Source organism: Loxodonta africana, chromosome 1, assembly GCF_030014295.1.
Source record: "Loxodonta africana isolate mLoxAfr1 chromosome 1, mLoxAfr1.hap2, whole genome shotgun sequence".
NCBI classification, from domain to species: domain Eukaryota; kingdom Metazoa; phylum Chordata; class Mammalia; order Proboscidea; family Elephantidae; genus Loxodonta; species Loxodonta africana.
Window position 1 is genome coordinate 829060 of NC_087342.1, and position 21610 is coordinate 850669.

At 38.0% G+C, this 21610-nt stretch overlaps 1 protein-coding gene across 1 annotated transcript in view; it reads right to left on the minus strand.

Moving 5' to 3' along the window:
- The window catches only part of SLC9C1 (solute carrier family 9 member C1), a 140838-nt gene that overhangs the window by 73003 nt on the left and 46225 nt on the right, over nt 1-21610 (minus strand). The window contains exons 11-13 of the mRNA XM_064267652.1: nt 14211-14336; nt 12718-12815; nt 8557-8676 (exon numbers count right to left, since the gene is read on the minus strand). Coding sequence (XP_064123722.1) covers nt 8557-8676; nt 12718-12815; nt 14211-14336 — 344 coding nt within the window. The remainder of the gene's footprint in view (nt 1-8556; nt 8677-12717; nt 12816-14210; nt 14337-21610) is intronic.

Consider the following 21610-nt stretch of genomic DNA (forward strand, 5'->3'; position numbering starts at 1 on the left):
GGAAAATATTAAATGGCACGAGAAGCATCAAAAGAAGATGGAGGGAATATACAGAGTCATTATATCATTTCAAGAGTTGGCATATAATCAGGAACCTATGGTACTGAAGGAGGTAGTCCAAGCTGCTCTGAAGGCATTGGTGAAAAACAAGGCTCCAGGAATTGATGGAATATGAATTGAGATGTTTCAACAAACAGATGCAGTGCTGGAGGCGCTCACTCAGGTATGCCACGAAATATGGAAGACAGCTTCCTGGCCAACTGACTGGAAGAGATCCATATTTATGCCTATTCCCAAGAAAGGTGATCCAACCAAATATGGAAATTATGGAACAATATTATTAATACCACATGCAAGAAACATGTTGCTGAAGATCATTGAAAATGGCTGCAGCAGTATATTGACAGGTAACTGCCAGAAATTCAGGCCGGTTTCAGGAGAGGACATGGAAGCAGGGATATCATTGCTGATGTCAGATGGATCCTGGCTGAAAGCAGAGAATACCAGAAGGATGTTTACCTGTGTTTTATTGACTATGCAAAGGCATTTGACTGTGTGGATTGTAACAAATTCTGGATAACATTGTGAAGAACAGGAATTTCAGAACACTTAATTGTGCTCATGAGGAACCTTTACATAGATCAAGAGGCAGTTGTTTGGACAGAAGAAGGGGATACTGATTGGTTTAAAATCAGGAAAGATGTGCATCAAGGTTGTATTCTTTCACCGTACCTATTCAATCTGTGTGCCGAGCAAATAATCCGAGAAGCTGGACTATATGAAGAAGAACAGGGCATCCGGATTGGAGGAACACTCATTAACAACCTACGTTATGCAGCTGACACAACCTTGCTTGCTGAAAGTGAGGGGGACTTGACGTACTTACTAATGAATATCAAAGACCACAGCCTTTAGTATGGATTGCACATCAACATGAAGAAAACAAAAATCCTCACAACTGGACCAATGAGCAAGATCATGATAAATGGAGAGAAGGTTGAGGTTTCTAAGGGTTTCATTTTACTTGGATCTACAATCAATAGCCCTGGAAACAGCAGTCAAGAAATCAAAAGATGTATTGCATTGGGTAAATCTGCTACGAAGGACCTCTTCAAAGTGTTGAAGAACAAAGATGTCACCTTGAAGACTAAGGTGCACCTGACCCAAGCCACGGAATAAAAGGAAATTAGGAAACAAAATGAGAATTTCAATCACATCATATGCATGTGAAAGCTGGACAATGAAAAGGGAAGACTGAAGACTGAGGAAGAATTGACGCCTTTGAATTGTGGTGTTGGTGAAGAATATTGAATATACCACGGACTGCTTGTGCCAAAAGAACGAACAAATCCATCTTAGAATAAGTACAGGCAGAATGCTCCTTAGAGGTAAGGATGGTGAGGCTGTGTCTTACATACTTTGGACATGTTGTCAGGAGGCATCAGTCTCTGGGGAAGAACAACATGGTTGGCAAGGTACAGGGTCAGCGGAAAAGAGGAAGACCCTCAACAAGGTGGATTGACACAGTGGCTGCAACAATGAGCTCAAGCATAACGACTGTAAGGATGGCTCAGGATAGGGCAGTGTTTCATTGTGTTGTGTATAGGGTTGCTATGAGTCGGAACTGACTCGACGGCACCTAACAACAACAACAACAAAGAAAGAGAAAAACCAGATATTGCCTGTATTCTTCTGTCTGTTTTTCTCTCTGAGGTACAAGAAAATCTCCTTCAAAACGCTAAAAAGACATGGGCTTTGGATCAGATTCCTTGAAATTCACACTTTTTGGAGGATAGTCTTTTCAACAATATTTTGAAGAGGCTGCTGTACAAACGGACTCTTACAGTCTTCAGTGATTAGGGGTAAATCGAACAAAAACAAAACAAAAGAAACACACAATTGGAAACCCTGGGAAAGGAGAATAATTTGATATCCAGAGTTATGATTGTATAATATCCAAAGTTCCAATTAAAAAGAAAAAATTGCCAGGCATACAAAGAAATAGAAAAGGATGGCACAATTGAGAGAACAATAGAAAGAAACAGAAATCAGCCCTACAGAAGCCCAGATCATGGACAAAAGAGAGGACTTGAAAACAATAATATTAATATGCTCACATAACAATGAAATAAACACATAACAATGGAATAAAAGGAAATTAGGAAACAAAATGAGAATTTCAATAAAAAGATAGAAACAATATAAAAACCAAACAGAAATATTGCAGCTGAAGAATACAATAACTGAAATGAAATACATATAAGAGGGAGTCAACAAATAGATTTAACATGACAGAAGAAAGAATAAGTGAGCTAAAAGACATGGCAATGGAACATATTGTGTCCCAAGAGAAACAGGAGGGGGAAAAAAAATGAGCATAGCCAAATGGAATGGTGGGACACCATCATGTGCACCAACATAAGCATCACTGGAATTCTGGAAGAAGAGGAGAGGAAGAGACAGAAAGAATATTAGAAGAAATACTAGTAGAAAACTTTCCAGATTTGATGAAAGAGTTGAATCTGCAAATACACGAAGCTCAACAAACTCCAAGGAGAATAAACACAAAGAGATCTCAACAAGATACATTATAATTAAATTCTTAAAAACAAAAGATAACAAAAGAATCCTGAAAGTAGCAAGAAAGAAGTGAAGTATGACATATAACAGATCCTCGATAATCATAAGTGCCGATTTCTCCTCAGAAATTTTTGATGACAGAAAACAATGGAGTGACGTGTATAAAATGCTGAAAGCAAAGTACTGTTAATCAAAAATTCTTTACCTGGAAAAACCGTCCTTCAAAAACAAGGGTGTAATTAAGACATCTCCATACAAAAATTGAAGGGGTTACCACCAAACCTGCTTTGCAAGAAATGCTAAAGGAAGTTCTTCAGATGGAAAGGAAAAGACACTAGACAGCTACTTGAGGCAGTACACAGGGAAAAAAGAAGAACATGGAGGAAATGAGAAGTAGCAGCAGCAGCAATAGCAGCTGCTCTTTAGTAAAAGTAATGTCATAGGCACATAAAAGGATCAGTTTTATGGTGTTTTCAGTTGGTAACTTTAGCTGTTGTGTCCTGTTGTTGTTAGGTGCTGTTGAGTTGGTTCTGACTCATAGTGACCCTACGTACAACAGAACAAAACACTGCCCAGTCCTGTGCCATACCCACAATCATTGTTATGCTTGAGCCCATTGTTGCAGCCGCCGTGTCAATCCATCTCATTGAGGGTCTCCCTCTTTTCTGCTGATCCTGTACTTTACCAAGCATGATGTCCTTCTCCAGGGACTGATCTCTGCTGACAACATGTACAAAGTATGTAAGACGTAGTCTTGCCATCTTTGCTTTTAAGGAACATTCTGGTTGTACTTCTTCCAAGACAGATTTGTTTGTTCTTTTGGCAGTCCATGGTATATTCAATATTCTTTGCTTACACCACAATTCAAAGGCATGAATTCAACAAACCTTGTTGTGTCTTACAAGCTGCATATGCCAAGTGCATAAGGAATAAGTATAAATTTATGTTAGCGGGCACATGAGGTATAAAAACCTAATTGGTGATAACAAAAGAGACGGGGGATTGGAAATATAGGAATAGAGCTTTTGTACGTTACTGAAGTTAAATTGGCATCAAGTTAAACTACTACTAACTAGGTTGTTGTAAATTTATGATTTTGAATATAATTTCCATGGTAATAACAAACTAAAAAAATACACAGAAGATAAGAATATGAAAAAGGGCCAATACAGAAAACACAAACTAAACACAAATTATGACAATATTAGAGGAAATGAAGGACATAGAAGGTATATATATATAAAAAAAAAATTGCCGTGGAGTCAATTTTAACTCATAGTGACCCTATAGGAGAGAGCAGAACTGCCCCATAGGGTTTCCAGGGAGCGCATGGTGAATTCAAACTGCTGACCTCTTGGTTGGCAATTCTTAACCACTATACCACCAGGGTTTCCAAAAAAGTTATAAGGCACTTAAAAAACAATTAGAAAATTGACAAAAGTCTTTCCATATTGGTAATTACCTTAACTATAAAGTGATTACATGCTACAAGCAAAAGGCAGAGAGTGGCAGAATAGATAAAAAAACCATGATCCATCTATATGGTGTCTACAAGAGACACACCTTAGGCCCAAAGACACAAATGAGCTGAAAGTGAAAGGATAGAAAAAAAAAATCCTTGCAAATAGTAACAAAAAGAGAGCTGGTATGACCATATTGATACCAGACAAAATGGATTTTAAGTCTAAATCTGTTATAAGAGAAAAAGAAGGACATTATATAATGAAAAAAGGTCAACTCATCAAGGCAATATAATTTTTATATTTATGCACCTAACATCAGAGTCCGTAAATATATGAAGCAAACACTGACAAAACTGAAGAACATAATAGATGGCTCCATAATAACAGCTGTAGACTTCAATATACCCCTTTGCATACTGGACAGAACATCGAGAAAGAAGATTAGTGAGGAAATAGAGAACTTCGTACAGCACTATAAGCCAACTAGACCTAACAGACATATACAGAACACTCCACATGACAACAAATATCACACGCTCTTCTCCAATGCACATGAATAATTTCCTTCAGGATAGATCACATTCTAGGTCACAAAACAAGTCTCAGTAAAATTTAAAAACATTGAAATCATACTAACATCTTATCCAGTCACAAAGGAATGAAACTAGAAAATAACGGAAAGTCTGTAAAAAAACACAAAGATGTGGAGATTAAATAATACACTATTAAACAACCAATGGGTCAAGGGAAAAATAAAAAAAGAAATCTGAAAGTACTTAGAGTCAAAGGAAAATGAAAGCACAGCATACCAAAACCTATGGGATGCAGCAAAAGCAGTGTATGGGGGAAATTTGTAGCAGTAAATGCTTAATTAAAAAAAAGAAAGGTCTCAAATCAATAGCCTAATTCTACAACTCAAAGAACTAAAAAAAGACTAACAAACTAAGCCTAAAGCACCAGAAGAATGGGAATAACAAAGGCCAGAGCAGAAAATAAATGAAATAGAGAATAATCAACAAAAGCAGAGGTTGTTCCTCAAAAAGAACAATAAAATTGACAAAACTTTAGCTAGACTGACGAAGAAAAAGGAAAGAAGATGCAAATAACTACAATAAGAAACGAAAGCGGAGACATTACAACCAACACGACAGAGATAAAAAAGGATCATATCAGAATGCTATAAACAACTGTGCAGCAACAAACTAGAAATAGACAAATTCCTAGAAACACATAATCTACCTAGATTGACTCAAGAATAAATAGAATATCTCAGCAGACCAATAACAAGTGAAGATATTGAATCAGTAATCAAAAACCTCCCAACAACAACAAAAGTCCCGTACTTGACTGAGGAATTCCACCAAATATTTAAAGAAGAATTGACACCAATTCTTCTCAAACTCGTCCAGAAAATAGAGGATGAGAGGATACAACCTAATTCATTCCATGAGGCTAGTATTATTCTGATACCAAAGCTAGACAAAGATATCACAAGAAAACTACAGACCAATGTCCCTTATGAATATAGATGCAAAAGTGCTCAACAAAACACTAGCAAAGCAAATAGTAAAAGAATTATATACACCATGGCCAAATGGGATTTATTCCAGGAATGCAACAGTGGTTCAATATTAGAAATCAGTGTAATATACCACATTAATAGAACAAAGGAAAAGAATCACATGATCGTCTCAATCAATGCAGAAAAGGTATTTGATAAAATCTAACACCCTTTCATGATATAAACACTCAACAAGCTAGCAATAGAAGGAAAATTCCTCAATATGATTAAGGCCATTTATGACACACAGCTAACCTTATACTCAGTGAAGAAAGATTGAAAGCTTTCCCCCTTAAGATGAGGAATAAGACAAACATGCCCACTATCACTACTGCTAGTCACTCTTGTACTAGAAGTTCTAGCCAGAACAATTGGGCAGCACAAAGATAAAGAGTATCAAAATTGGGGAGGAAGAAGTAAAACTATCCCTCTTTGAAGACGACATGATTGTATATATAGAAAATTCCAAATAACTCACAAAAAACAAAAACTATTAAAACTAACAAATGAGTTCAGCAAAGTTCTAGGATACAAAATGAATATGGAAAAATCAGTTGCATTTCTATACACTAGCAAGGAATGATGTTAAAAAGAAAACAGAAAATCAAATCCATTTTCAATAGCGTCGAAAAGAATAAAATATCTAGCAATAAATTTAACCAGGGAGGTGAAAGACTTGTATATTGAAAACTACAAAGCCTTGTTGAAAAAAATTTAAAGAAGACCTAAATAAATAAAAAGACATCCCGTGTTCATGGATTTGAAGTCTTTTATTTTTAAGATGACAATATTATCCTAAGTGATCTACAGATTCAATGCAATTCCTATCAAAATCACAATGAATTTTTTTTTCTTTTTTAGGCAGAAATGGACAAGCTAAGCCTAAAATTGATATGAAATCACAAGGGACACTGAATAGCTAAAACAATCTTGAAAAAGGAAAACAAATTTGAAGAACTCAAACTTCTTAATTTCAAAACTTACTTCAAAGCTATTGAAGTAGTCAAAATAGTGTGGTAATGGGATAAAGGTAGACATATTGATCAATGGATGAGAGTTGAGAGTACAGAAAAAAACACATATATTTAAAACTATTGATTTTAGAAAAAGGTACCAAGATCATTGAATGTGAAAAGAATAGTCTCTTCAACATATGGTGCTAGGGCCACTGAATATCCACATGCAAAAGAATGAAGTTGTATCCTTACCTCACACCATATATAAAATTAATTCAAAATGGGCTAAGAACTAGACATAAGAACTAAAACTATAAAAAACTATAAAAGTCTTAGAAAAAAATATAGGGGTAATTCTTCATGATCTTGATTTGGCAATAGATTTTTAGAAATTACACCAAAGGCACAAACAACAAAAGAAAAAAATAGATAAGTTAGACTTCATCAAAATTAAAACTTTATGTGCATCAAAGGACACTATCAAGAAAGTGAAGAGACTACCCACAGAATGGGAGAAATTATTTGCAAATCATATATCTGATAAGGATCTAGTTACTAGGGTATATAAAGAACTCTTACAACTCAGCAACAAAATGACACATAATCTGATTAAAATGGGCAAAGAGCTTTAATAGACATTTCTCCAAGGAATAAAATGATGCTCAACATCACTTGCCATTGTGATTGTTGTTGTGTGCTACGGAGTCAATTCTGACTTATAGTGACCCTATAGGACAGAGTAAATCTGACTCACAGGGTTTCCTAGACTGTACTGTTTATGGGAACAGATAACCAAGTCTTTTCTCCAATGGAGCTGCTGGGTGATTTGAACTACCAACTTTTTGGTTCACAACCAAGTACTTAACTATTGCACCACCAGGACTCCTTCACTTGTCGTTAGGGAAATACAAATCAAAACCACAATGAGATACCAGTTCACTCCCACTGGGATGGCTACAGTAAAAAAGTCAGATGATAATCAGTGTTGGGAAAGATGTGGACAAATTGCAACCCTCATACATTGATGGTGGGAATATTAAATGGTGCAGCTGCTGTGGAAAACAGTATGGCACTTCCTCAAAAAGTAAACATAGAATTATCATATGACCCAGTAATTCCACTATACACATAGATATATACCCAAAAGAATGGAAAGCAGGTATTCAAACAGATACTGTTAAATGAATGTTCACATGAATGAAAAGGTACAAACAAGCCAAATGACCATTAACAGACACCTGGATAAACAAATTGTGGTACATCCATACAAAGGAATGTTATTCAGCCACAACAATAAATGAAATAGATGAAACACGTGATACATGCTACCATGTGAAAATCAAAAATCGTTGCCAGTCAATTCCAACTCATAGCTAGTCTATAAGGACAGAGTAGAACTGCCCCATTGGGTTTCCAAGGAGTGGCTGTTGGATTCGAACTGCCAACCTTTTGGCTAACAACAAAGCTCTTAACCACTGTGCCAGCAGGGATCAGCTATAATGTGAAAGGATCTTGAAAATATTATGCTAAGTGAAAGAAACTAGGCACTAAAGGCTACGTATTGTATGGTTGCATTATCTTAAACATCCAGAAAAGGCAAGTCCATAGAGTCGGAAAGCACTAGTACTTGCCAGGGGCTGGGGGAAGAGGAGAATGGGAGCGACTGCTTAAAGGGCCTGGAGCTTCCTTTTGGGGTGATGAAAGCCTGGATCTAGATAGAGGTGATGGGTGTGCAACATCATGAATGCACTAAGTGCTACTGAATTTTAAACTGTTAAATAGTGAATAATTAATTTTATGCTATTTAGGTTTTACCTCAATAAAAAATAATGTGATTTTTTTTAAATTTTATTTATTAAAAAAAATTTTTGCATGATGGGCAAATTTCATTATCGACCTTTCCAAAAGATTTTGCAAAGTTTCCAACATGTAAATCTAAAAAGCCATAAACAGAGAATTTCATATGAATAAGGTAGCAAGATTCAAAAGTACTTACCTTGGCGGGACCCCCTTTTCCTTTCTAATATTGTATACCCAATTGAGGAGTAGTTTTCTCATAACGTAAAGTGATTTTTTGCTTTCAGAGTAATTCTTTACTGTCTCAGGACTCATATATCTAAAAAAGAAAGAAATTTTAAACATGCTTTATAACGTGTTTGAACGAGTATTGTCAAAGGCTGGAAGATGATTTTGTCCAGTGATGAATGAGAGTAAAACACTTTCCTGGCCACGGTCCAAGATGTGAAGTTTTAGAGGTATAACCAAGAAGTTAAGTTGTAGGCCTAACTCATTAAACAGACAATATTAAAAAATTGGCCACCACTCACCTGTCAGTTTGTTGTACTGTGGTGGCTTCCATGTTGCTATGATGCTGGAAGTTATGCCATTGGTATTTCAAATATTTGCAGGGTTGCCTATGGTGGACAAGTTTCAGCAAAGCTTCCAGACTAAGACAGAGTAGGAAGAAAGGCCTGCTGATCTACTTCTGAAAACTAGCCAATGAAAACCCTTATGGATCACAACAGATTATTGTCTGACTGGATTCAAACATACCAATGTTCATGAACAAGGCACAGGACTGGGCAATGTTTGTTCTTTTATACATAAGGTCGCCATGAGTTGCAGGTGACTGAAAGGCAATTAACAATGACAACAACAATGTATGTATGTATTTACTCAAATCATTCATTACTGTAGAACGTGACCAGGTAAACAAAGTCGGTTTTCATCCTTTGCCCTCGCGTCTGAAGTAGTCAAGTTGGAAATGGGAGTCAACTCCTTGAGGGCAGATCTCATCCATTGTTCTGTTTCCCAGGACAATTGGTGTTAGGTTCCTATTCATACTGACCCTACGTAGAATAGAACGAAACTATGCCTGGTCCCATGCCATCCTCACAATCTTTGCTATGTTTGAGCCTATTATTGCAGCCACTGCACCAATCCATCTCATCGAGGGTCTTCCTCTGTTTTTGCTGACCCTCTTTACCACGCATGATGTCCTTCTTCAGGGACTGGTCCTTCCTGATAACATTTCCAAAGTATATGGGACAAAGTATTGACATCCTTGCTTCTGGCTGTACTTCTTCCAAAACATATTTGTTCATTCTTCTGGCAGTCCATGGTATATTCAATATTCTTCACCAACACCACAATTCAAAGGCATCAATTCTTCTTCAGTTTTCCTTATTCATTGTGTAGGCTTCCCATTCATATGAGGCGGTTGAAAATACCATGGATTAGGTCAGGTGAAACTTAGTCCTCAAAATGACATCTTTGCTTTTCAGCACCTTAAAGAGGTCTTTTGCAGCAGATTTGCCCAATGCTGTACATTGTCTGATTTCTTGACTGCTGCTTCCAAGGGCATTGATTGTGGATCCAAGTAAAATGAAATCCTTGACAACTTCAATCTTTTCTCTGTTTATCATGATGTTCCTTATTGGTCCAGTTGTGAGGAGTTTTGTTTTGTTTGTGTTGAGATGTAATCCAAACTGAAAGCTGTGGTCTTTGATCTTTGTCACTGCTTCAAGTCCTCCTCACTTTTAGCAAGCAAGATTACGTCATCTGCATATTGCAGGTTGTTAATGAGTCTTCCTCCAATCCTGATGCTACATTCTTCTTCAGATAGTCCAGCTTCTCGGATTATTTGCTCAGCATACACATTGAATAAGTATGGTGAAAGGATACAACCCTGACACACACCTTTCCTGATTTTAAGCCAATCAGAATCCCCTTGTACTGTTCAAATGACTGCCTCTTGGTCTATGAACATGTTCCTCAGGGCACAATTAAATGTTCTGAAATTCCCATTCTCTGCAATGTTATCCATAATTTGTTATGATCCACACGGTCAAATGCCTTTGCATAGTCAATAAAACACAGGTAAACATCCTTCTGGTGTTCTCTGCTTTCAGCCAAGATCCATATGACATCAGCAATGATACCCTCATTCCATGTTCTCCTCTAAACCCAGCTTGAATTTCTGGCAGCTCCCTGTCGATACACTGCTGCAACAGTTTTTGAATGATCTTCAGCAAAATTTTACTTGTGTGTGATATTAATGATATTGTTTGATAATTTCCGCATTCTGTTGGGTTACCTTTCTTTGGAATGGGCACAAATATGGATATCTTCTAGCTGGTTGACCAGGTAGCTCTCCTCCAAATTTCTTGGCATAGATGAGTGAGCACTTCCAGTGCTGTATCCATTTGTTGAGTAATCAGTCCTTAATTCCCATAGGTTTTTCTTTCATGGTGGCTGTCCAGGAAAATAGTGACTATTCTCTTTGTCTTTCTACTGTTCATTATCCCTCTTGCCCTTGTCTAAACCTTTCACCCTTTTTCTCATTAGACTTGTTTTTCTTGGCTCATGACACCCTAACACATGGGGCTACTGATAGGACTGACAGCAAAATCACTGGGGAAAAATCAACTCCAAGGCAGCCCAGGACAGAAGCAAGTACTGAATATAAGTCTAATTAGCAGAAAGTACTTAGGGGGTTGGAGCATTATTTTACTAATCTTGATATTCCCCACGATGCCTGGCGTATTTCTTTGCATATATTGATATTCAATATGTACTCCTTACACACATGAATAAAAATACAACGTGTTCCCAAGTTTGTCTACATCCTTCACTATGAGTCCTTTCAGCCCAGCAACGTTGACCTCCTGTTTGTGTCCATTTACCCTGGGTCTTCATAGATATATGTTGCATCTGCCTTTGTGGAGGATTTAAAGAGAAAAAATCATTGCAGGGGCTCAATTGCTATATACTGTTTTTTATATTAACCTCTCCAGGGCAATGCAGTGATAATGCTTTTCATTTTAAAAAATAAATAAATAAAGCCTTCCATTAAAGTGCATGTGTCTCATTTAAAGTTCTTATCATACTGCATGGCTGCTAACCAAAAGGTCAAAAGTTCGAAGACACCAGGCGCTCCTTGGAAACCCTGTGGGGCAGTTCTACTCTGTCCTTTAGGGTTGCTATGCGTCGGAATTGAGTCAACGACAACGAGTTTTGTTTTTTTTTAATCATGCTGCTTTAAATTAATCACACCCACCCAATCCTTCCTCTTAACTCCCCCAACTCCATTTAAGTCCTTTACGCATTTGAAAGTCCTGGAGCAAGAGGACAAATGCAGGCCCTTGTACCATATATAGAAATATAAATAGAGAAAACAAAATTTAAATGAGATACACTTTTCTTCCGACCTTGACAAATATAATGTCATAATGATTTGTATGGCTAGATTTGAAATTAAAACTCTTAGATGCCCTGAAGTTATTCAGTTGAACTGCAATGAGAACATGTCCACATTTCTGGCCACTTGTCTTTCCACACTATGCTTTATCTACAAGCAGCCTTCCACACATACGAATAGATATCAGGTTGCCACATTCATAATCTGGCACATATAACCACCTCTTGGCTTTCCTTTTAGGTTTAGGAATGTGCGCGTTAAAGAACCAGTTTGCTCATAGGATGATGGGATGATGGACCAGGGGAAGAGTTCCCAGCAGACCCTGGGCATGAGCTTAGTACCATTTGAGCAGGAAATTTTGGCATCCCTAGCACCAGGACTGTAGTCTAGAACTGGAAGGTAGGTCTGAGCTTTGGTGGGCATTTCTTCCCTTTGTCCAATCATATGTCCTTCACTTCTCCACCGGGATTGATCTGAGGACACTCGTTATTACACTGACTTTGAGGAGCTCACTGCTTAACTGGGAGACTTAAATCTAAAGAAATCATTATATATACGCTGAGTATTAAGAGAGAATGGTACAAAGTGCTACCTATGCATTAGAAAGATGTGCCTAGAGAGAGACGCTAAGAAAGCCTTTGCCCCTAGTGAGCACTGCCATGTCCAAAAGGAAAAGTCGTTTACTACAGCTTAACTTTGGGGGGCCAAGGTGTAAGGAAAGAGCATTCTAGTTGGAGGGAGAAACTTGTTCAAACGCACAGAGCTGTGAGTAAGTAGAGCAAATCTGGGGAATGAAAAGTAGATGATCTGACTGAGTGTGGGGCGCAGAGCGGGCAGTGACTTGGACATGGTATACTGAATGATCCCAAGTCACCAGACAAAAGCAAGAAACTCACTTGCCTCGTTTCCTAAATGCAGTGACATAAAACAGAAGTCATCTCTTAACAATATACTTACTCTCCCTTCTTCTCACCAAAGCTTCCTGCTGCACCTACCAACAACTGGGCTGCACTCTGGGTCAGAGTCTCATGCCTGTATTGCCTCTGGTAGCTTGCCTTAAAAGAAATGTTGAGTCAAATCACATATGGCATAACAACAATGATGATTTACTACTCTCTTTATGGTAAAATAATATGATAAAGAAGTCAAAATCCCCAAATAATCTAGTATCTTTATTAAAAAAAAAACTTTTTCCCCATGGAGTCTAGTCTATGAGATCAGTGCTAATCAGCACATCCCCAAATGGTTCTGTAAGAAATAAGTGTCCTGCTAGGTGTTAATTGGGTTTCCAAAAAACAAACAGAGTTCTGTGGCTAAAAAAGCCTGGCAACTGTGACAGCTGTATCCCTATGTTAAAAATCTGTAATGCACATTAGAATATTAAAACCTCTGAGGGGAGGAAAAAACCAATAACCAAACCCAGTGCCCTTGAGTTGATTTCGGCTCATAGCGACCCTATAGGACAGAGTAGAACTGCCCCATAGAGTTTCCAAGGAACGGCTGGCAGATTCGAACTGCTGACCTTTTGGTTAGCAGCCATAGCACTTAACCACTACGCCACCAGCGTTTCCATGAGGGGAGAAAGGGAAGTGTAATAGCAAGAGAGGCATCAAATTTGGTAGAACAAGTGAGAAACCTGCTTGTGGAACAAAGTGCCATGTGGGCATAACCTTCATCCTTCTTGGCACTGCCTCAGTTGTCTAAGGAAGTTATTCAGGGGCCCTTAGCAAATGTGCCCTTGAGACTCATCTTGTCTGCCAGGATCACTACTGAGGAGAGAACAATCATATCCTACAGACCTCCCATTTCCCAAGTTGGACTGAGCAAGTAGAGTGCTGAATTCTGTGTGGTTGGAAGAACTGAGAAATAAATTATAGCTCCATATGCAGTGGGGAAGACCCAACATGAACTTTTACAGAGCGTACTAGATGAGTCGTGGCTGTTGGCTAAGATCCTGACCTAGATAGAAAATGTTAACTAGGCTATTAGCAATTTCCCCGAGTCCAGTATGCTACTGTGCTAAAGAATTTCTCTTATTTTTTCCCCAAGCTTTGATATGAAAACATACTACCCTCTACATGCAGTAATTAATGGGCTTGGTGGTATCTTTCTATGAAAACTGGCTTGGCCTCAGAGACGGGCAGTGTTATGGAACTGACTGCCTGGATGAACATCGAGCTCAGTTAAAATTCCTGCCATTGGGATCTCTGAAATTCCCAATTCCTCACAATAAAACACCTTTTACTTAAGCAAATTTTAATTTCTTTTCTTTTCTCTCTCTCACTTTTTTTTCCCCACAACCAAGCAGATTTTGAAGACTTCTCGTAGCCTTTGTAAACAATCTACTAAACTATGCTGGTGGGCATAATCAAGATGTCTTCAGCAAGGGAGAAAGTTTTCAGTATAATTTTAGGCCAAAAATAATTTTAAGAGTATAATAAGATATTAACTATTTGTGCTGACAAAAGACGCCTGTTGGCCAGCTCCATCGCTTCAATGTTAAGGGTCTCATCTATTTCCTTGTTGCAGCTTGGACACTTCACCAGTTGATGGCCTGTTGTTTCTTCTTGGCTTGCCTAGAAATCATATTAACGTATTATTAGCACAAACCTCAAGCAATTGGCATACTATTTTGGTTTGAAAAATGATTTAAAAAATCTGGTAGATAATAAAAAATTATCAGATGAGTTTTCCCATCATTAGCTCCGTTATCCTGGAGGTAAAATATTTGCCAATTTGGGGGGGATAGAGATTATATCATATGCTTACTTTTATATGGCATTATTAGGAATTTATAAAAGCTACTTATACGATCACACTTTAAATGAGTGGTTCTCACTGTATGCCCCTCCCAGAAGCATCAGCATCGGCTGTGAATTGTTAGAAATACACCTTCTCAGGCCCCACCCTGCTGTTGTTGCTAGTTGCAGTCAGCTCCGACTCATGGTGACCCCATGTGTGCGGAGTAGAACTACTACATAGGGTTTTCAAGGCTGTGATCTTTCAGAAACAGATCTCTGGGTAGGTTAAAACCACCAACTTTCAGCTGGTAGTAGAGCACTTAACCATTTGCACCACCCATGGACACCCTAGACCTATTGAATCAGAAACTCTGGTGGGTGGGACCCAGCAATCTGCATTTTAAAAAATCCATTAGATGATTCTGAATCACTGCTTTAAACTGGTCATTTAAGGTAGACAGAAAGTGGATGTATGATGAAACGGGAACATGGATAACCCCATTTCATAAATGAGAAAAATGAAACCTTAGAGGAGTGAACGATTTGCTCAGGATCACAAAGCTATTCACTAAGCAGCAAAGCTGGGCTATAAATCCAGGTCTTCTGAGTGCTACGCCAGTGCTCTAGCTTTACCACTGTAATTCCCTCATGTCCTCGCATGAGGGGAATGCTCTTGTCTGATCATCAACCTTCTGAAACAGATCACACACCAGAGGAGTGGTCCCCAACACTGACTCAACTGGATTAGAATCGACTGGGTAGCCAGTTAAAAATCCATATTCCTGGGACCCTCCCTAGACCTCCTAAATCAGAATCTTCTAGGTTGGGGCTGGGAGATAAATATTTTTAACAAGTTTTCCAGAAGATTCTGATGCAGCTGGATCAGCAAAAAGGCTACAGTCAGATTTTGGGAGTTACTGGAGAAAATTGTTCAATTGGATTTTGCTTGGTACTTGTTCCATCTGGAAATCTTTGCAGTATTCTTGAAGGTACAGGGGCTAGTTCTGAGACCCCTGTTGGATATTCAAGCACTGTCTAGTGAATATGAGATGGGTTTTTGGGAATCCCATTCCACAGACACTAATTATCTGACTTCTACACTCCTGGAAGTTGGGACCTCATATTGTGTGATGGAGAAAGGCATTGCAGATGGCAAGCAGTAGCAGCAGGGAGAAGATCCAGGACAACGTGTACTATTTCCCGTTACGGCAGCCATGACTGATTGGCAACCCGAGTGCTCTTGAATGAATGATAAGTCTGGCCACCACAGAGGTTCTAAAACACCTATCAGAAGCAGGAGGTGACATCTCACCCACAGCTAAACTTATGATACCAGTTTTGAATTCTATTTCATTAAAAAAAAAACCAACTAATAATAACGTTAAGCATAAGCTAGGGTCTAGTAAGTGCTTGGCATATACAGTAACCTAAATAAACGAAGGTCCCTGCCCACCTCAAACCTGGTAAAACAAACAAAAAAATAACTAACCATTTTCTAAGGCCTCATGATACCTTTTAAAAGCAACTTTAATATACAGCTCCCTCTTTTTTTTTTTTTTTTTTACTTTCTTTTTTTTTTTTTTAAATTTTTATTAAGCTTCAAGTGAACATTTACCATTCCAATCAGTCTGTCACATGTAGGTTTACATACATCTTACTCCCTTCTCCCACTTGCTCTCCCCCTATTGAGTCAGCCCTTACAGTCTCTCGTTTCGTGCCAATTTTACCTTCTTCCATCTCTCTCTATCTTCCCATCCCCCCTCCAGTCAAGAGTTGCCAACACACTCTCCCGTGTCCACCTGATTTAATTAGCTCGCTCTTCATCAGTATCTCTCTCCCCCCCACTGACCAGTCCTTTTCATGCCTGATGATTTGTCTTCGGGGTTGGTTCCTGTCCTGTGCCATCAGAAGTTCTGGGGAGCATTGTCTCTGGGATTCCTCTAGTCGCAATCATACCATTAGGTGTGGTCTTTTAATGAGAATTTGGGGTCTGTATCCCATTGGTCTCCTGCTCCCTCAGGAGTTGTCTCTTGTGCTCCCTGACAGGGCAGACATCGATTGTGGCCGGGCACCAACTTGTTCTTCTGGTCTCAGGATATTGTAGGTCTCTGGTTCAAGTGGCCCTTTCTGTCTCTTGGGTTCTTAGTTGTCGTGTGACCTTGGTGTTCTTCCTTTGCCTTTGCTCCCGGTGGGTTGAGACCAATTAATGTATTTTAGATGGCTGCTTGTTGGCATTTAGGACCCCAGGTGCCACAATTCAAAGTGGGATGCAGAGTGTTTTCATAATAGAATTGTTTTGCCCATTGATTTAGAAGTCCTCTCAAACCAAGTTCCCCAGACCCCAGCCCCTGCTTCGCTATCCTTTGAAGCTTTCATTTTATCTCGGAAACCTCTTTACTTTTAATCCTGTCCAATTAGGCTGACCTTCCTTGTTTTGAGTGTTGTCTTTCCCTTCACCCAAAGCAGTTCCCATCTACAGATTGATCAATAAAAAGCCCTCTCCCTCCCTCCCTCCCTCCCTCCCCCCTTTGTAACCACAAAAGTATGTGTTCTTTTCCGTTTTTTCTATTCCTCAAGATCTTATAATAGTGGTCTTATACAATATTTGTCCTTTTGCAACTGACTCATTTCGCTCAGCATAATGCCTTCCAGATTCCTCCATGTTATGAAATGTTTCAGAGATTCGTCACTGTTCTTTATCGATGCGTAGTATTCCATTGTGTGAATATACCACAATTTATTTACCCATTCGTCCGTTGATGGACATCTTGGTTGCTTCCAGCTTTTTGCTATTGTAAACAGAGCTGCAATAAACATGGGTGTGCATATATCTGTTTGTGTGAAGGGTCTTGTATTTTTAGGGTATATTCCGAGGAGTGGGATTTCTGGTTTGTATGGTAGTTCTATTTCTAACTGTTTAAGATAACGCCAGATGGATTTCCACAGTGGTTGTACCATTTTACAATCCCACCAGCAGTGTATGAGAGTTCCAGTCTCTCCGCAGCCTCTCCAACATTTATTATTTTGTGATTTTTGAATTAATGCCAGTCTAGTTGGTGTCAGATGGAATCTCATCGTAGTTTTAATTTGCATTTCTCTAATGACTAATGATCGAGAGCATTTTCTCATGTATCTGTTGGCTGCCTGAATATCTTCTTTAGTGAATTGTGTGTTCATATCCTTTGCCCACTTCTTGATTGGGTTGTTTGTCTTTTTGTGGTTGAGTTTTGACAGAATCATGTAGATTTTAGAGATCAGGCGCTGGTCTGAGATGTCATAGCTGAATATTCTTTCCCAGTCTGTAGGTGGTCTTTTTACTCTTTTGGTGAAGTCTTTAGATGAGCATAGGTGTTTGATTTTTAGGAGCTCCCAGTTATCGGGTTTCTCTTCATCATTTTTGGTAATGTTTTGTATTCTGTTTATGCCCTGTATTAGGGCTCCTAGGGTAGATCCTATTTTTTCTTCCAAGATTTTTATCGTTTTAGTCTTTATGTTTAGGTCTTTGATCCACTTGGAGTTAGTTTTTGTGCATGGTGTGAGGTATGGGTCCTGTTTCATTCTTTTGCAAATGGATATCCAGGTATGCCAGCACCATTTGTTAAAAAGACTATTATTTCCCCAATTGACTGACACTGGTCCTTTGTCAAGTATCAGCTGCTCATACGTGGATGGATTTATATCTGGATTCTCAATTCTGTTCCATTGGTCTATGTGCCTGTTGTTGTACCAGTACCAGGCTGTTTTGACTACTGTAGCTATATAATAGGTTCTGAAATCAGGTAGGGTGAGGCCTCCCACTTTCTTCTTCTTTTTCAGTAATGTTTTGCTTATCCGGGGATTCTTTCCTTTCCATATGAAATTAGTGATTTGTTTCTCTATTCCCTTAAAGTATGACATTGGTATTTGGATTGGAAGTGCGTTGTATGTATAAATGGCTTTTGGTAGAACAGACATTTTTACTATGTTGAGTCTTCCTATCCATGAGCAGGGTATGTTTTTCCATTTAAGCGTGTCCTTTTGAATTTCTTGTAGCAGAGTTTTATAGTTTTCTTTGTATAGGTCTTTTACTTCCTTGGTAAGATTTATTCCTAAGTATTTTATCTTCTTGGGGGCTACTGTGAATGGTATTGATTTGGTTATTTCCTCTTCGGTGTTCTTTTTGTTGATGTAGAGGAATCCAAGTGATTTTTGTATGTTTATTTTATATCCTGAGACTCTTCCAAACTCTTCTATTAGTTTCAGTAGTTTTCTGGAGGATTTCTTAGGGTTTTCCATGTATACGATCATGTCATCTGCAAATAGTGATAGCTTTACTTCCTCCTTACCAATCTGAATACTCTTTATTTCTTTGTCTAGCCTAATTGCCCTGGCTAGGACTTCAAGTACGATGTTGAATAAGAGCGGTGATAAAGGGCATCCTTGTCTGGTTCCCGTTCTCAAGGGAAATGCTTTCAGGTTCTCTCCATTTAGAGTGATATTGGCCGTTGGCTTTGCATATATGCCCTTTATTATGTTGAGGAATTTTCCTTCAATTCCTATTTTGGTGAGAGTTTTTATCATAAATGGGTGTTGGACTTTGTCAAATGCCTTTTCTGCATCAATTGATAAGATCATGTGGTTTTTGTCTTTTGTTTTATTTATGTGATGGATTACATTAATGGTTTTTCTGATATTAAACCAGCCTTGCATACCTGGTATAAATCCCACTTGATCAGGGTGAATTATTTTTTTGATGTGTTGTTGGATTCTATTGGCTAGAATTTTATTAAGGATTTTTGCATCTATGTTCATGAGGGATATAGGTCTAAAATTTTCTTTTTTTGTAATGTCTTTACCTGGTTTTGGTATCAGGGAGATGGTGGCTTCATAGAATGAGTTGGGTAGTATTCCGTCTTTTTCTATACTTTGAAATACCTTCAATAGTAATGGTGTTAAGTCTTCTCTGAAGGTTTGGTAGAACTCTGCAGTGAAGCCATCTGGGCCAGGACTTTTTTTTGTTGGGAGTTTTTTGATTACCATTTCAATCTCTTTTTTTGTTATGGGTCTATTTAGTTGTTCTACTTCTGTATGTGTTAGTTTAGGTAAGTAGTGTTGTTCCAAGAATTTATCCATTTCTTCTAGGTTTTCAAATTTGTTAGAGTACAATTTTATGTAGTAATCTGATATGATTCTTTTGATTTCATTTGGTTCTGTTGTGATGTGGTCCTTCTCGTTTCTTATTCGGGTTATTTGTTTCCTTTCCTGTTTTTCTTTAGTCAGTCTAGCCAATGGTTTATCAATTTTGTTAATTTTTTCAAAGAACCAGCTTTTGGCTTTGTTAATTCTTTCAATTGTTTTTCTGTTCTCTAATTCATTTAGTTCAGCTCTAATTTTTATTATTTGTTTTCTTCGGGTGCCTGATGGATTCTTTTGTTGCTCACTTTCTATTTGCTCAAGTTGTCGGGACAGTTCTCTGATTTTGTCTCTTTCTTCTTTTTGTATGTGTGCATTTATCGATATAAATTGGCCTCTGAGCACTGCTTTTGCTGTGTCCCAGAGGTTTTGATAGGAAGTATTTTCATTCTCGTTGCTTTCTAAGAATTTCCTTATTCCCTCCTTGATGTCTTCTATAACCCAGTCTTTTTTCAGGAGGGTATTGTTCATTTTCCAAGTATTTGATTTCTTTTCCCTAGTTTTTCTGTTATTGATTTCTAGCTTCATTGCCTTGTGGTCTGAGAAGATGCTTTGTAATATTTCGATGTTTTGGATTCTGCAAAGATTTGTTTTATGCCCTAATATGTGGTCTATTCTAGAGAATGTTCCATGTGCGCTAGAAAAAAAAGTATATTTTGCAGCAGTTGGGTGGAGAGTTCTGTATAAGTCAATGAGGTCAAGTTGGTTGATTGTTGTAAGTAGGTCTTCCGTGTCTCTATTGAGCTTCTTACTGGATGTTCTGTCCTTCTCCGAAAGTGGTGTGTTGAAGTCTCCTACTATATATGTGGAGGTGTCTATCTCACTTTTCAATTCTGTTAAAATTTGATTTATGTATCTTGCAGCCCTGTCATTAGGTGCGTAAATATTTAATATGGTTATGTCTTCCTGATCAATTGTCCCTTTTATCATTATATAGTGTCCTTCTTTATCCTTTGTGGCGGATTTAAGTCTAAAGTCTATTTTGTCAGAAATTAATATTGCTACTCCTCTTCTTTTTTGCTTATTGTTTGCTTGATATACTTTTTTCCATCCTTTGAGTTTTAGTTTGTTTGTGTCTCTAAGTCTAAGGTGTGTCTCTTGTAGGCAGCATATAGATGGATCGTGTTTTTTTATCCAGTCCGTGACTCTCTGTCTCTTTATTGGTGCATTTAGTCCATTTACATTCAGCGTAATTATAGATAAGTAAGTTTTTAGTGCTGTCATTTTGATGCCTTTTTATGTGTGTTGTTGGCCATTTCATTTTTCCACATGCTTTTTTGTGCTGAGACGTTTTTCTTAGTAGCTTGTGAGATCCTCATTTTCATAATGTTTAACTTTGTGTTTATTGAGTCGTTACGTTTTTCTTGGCTTTTTTCTTGAGTTATGGAATTGATATTCCTTTTTGTGGTTACCTTTTTATTTACCCCTATTTTTCTAAGTAAAACCCTAACTTGTATCCTTCTATTTCGCCTTGTATCACTCTCCATCTGGCAGTTCAATGCCTCCTATATTTAGTCCCTCTTTTTGATTATTTTGATCGTTTAGCTATTGATTTCCATGATTTCCTGTTGTGTGTATTATTTTGTTTATTTATTTATTTTTTAGAATTAGTCTTAATTTGTTTGTTTTTGTGCTTTCCCTGTTTGAGTTGCGTTGATATCAGGACGTTCTGTTTTGTGACCTTGTATTGTGCTGGTACCTGATATTATTGGTCATCAGGCCAAACAATCTCCTTTAGCATTTCTTGCAGTCTTGGTTTAGTTTTTGCAAATTCTCTAAACTTGTGTTTATCTGTAAATATCTTAATTTCTCCTTCATATTTCAGAGAGAGTTTTGCTGGATATATGATCCTTGGTTGGCAGTTTTTCTCGTTTAGTGCTCTGTATATGTCGTCCCATTCCCTTCTTGCCTGCATAGTTTCTGCTGAGTAGTCTGAA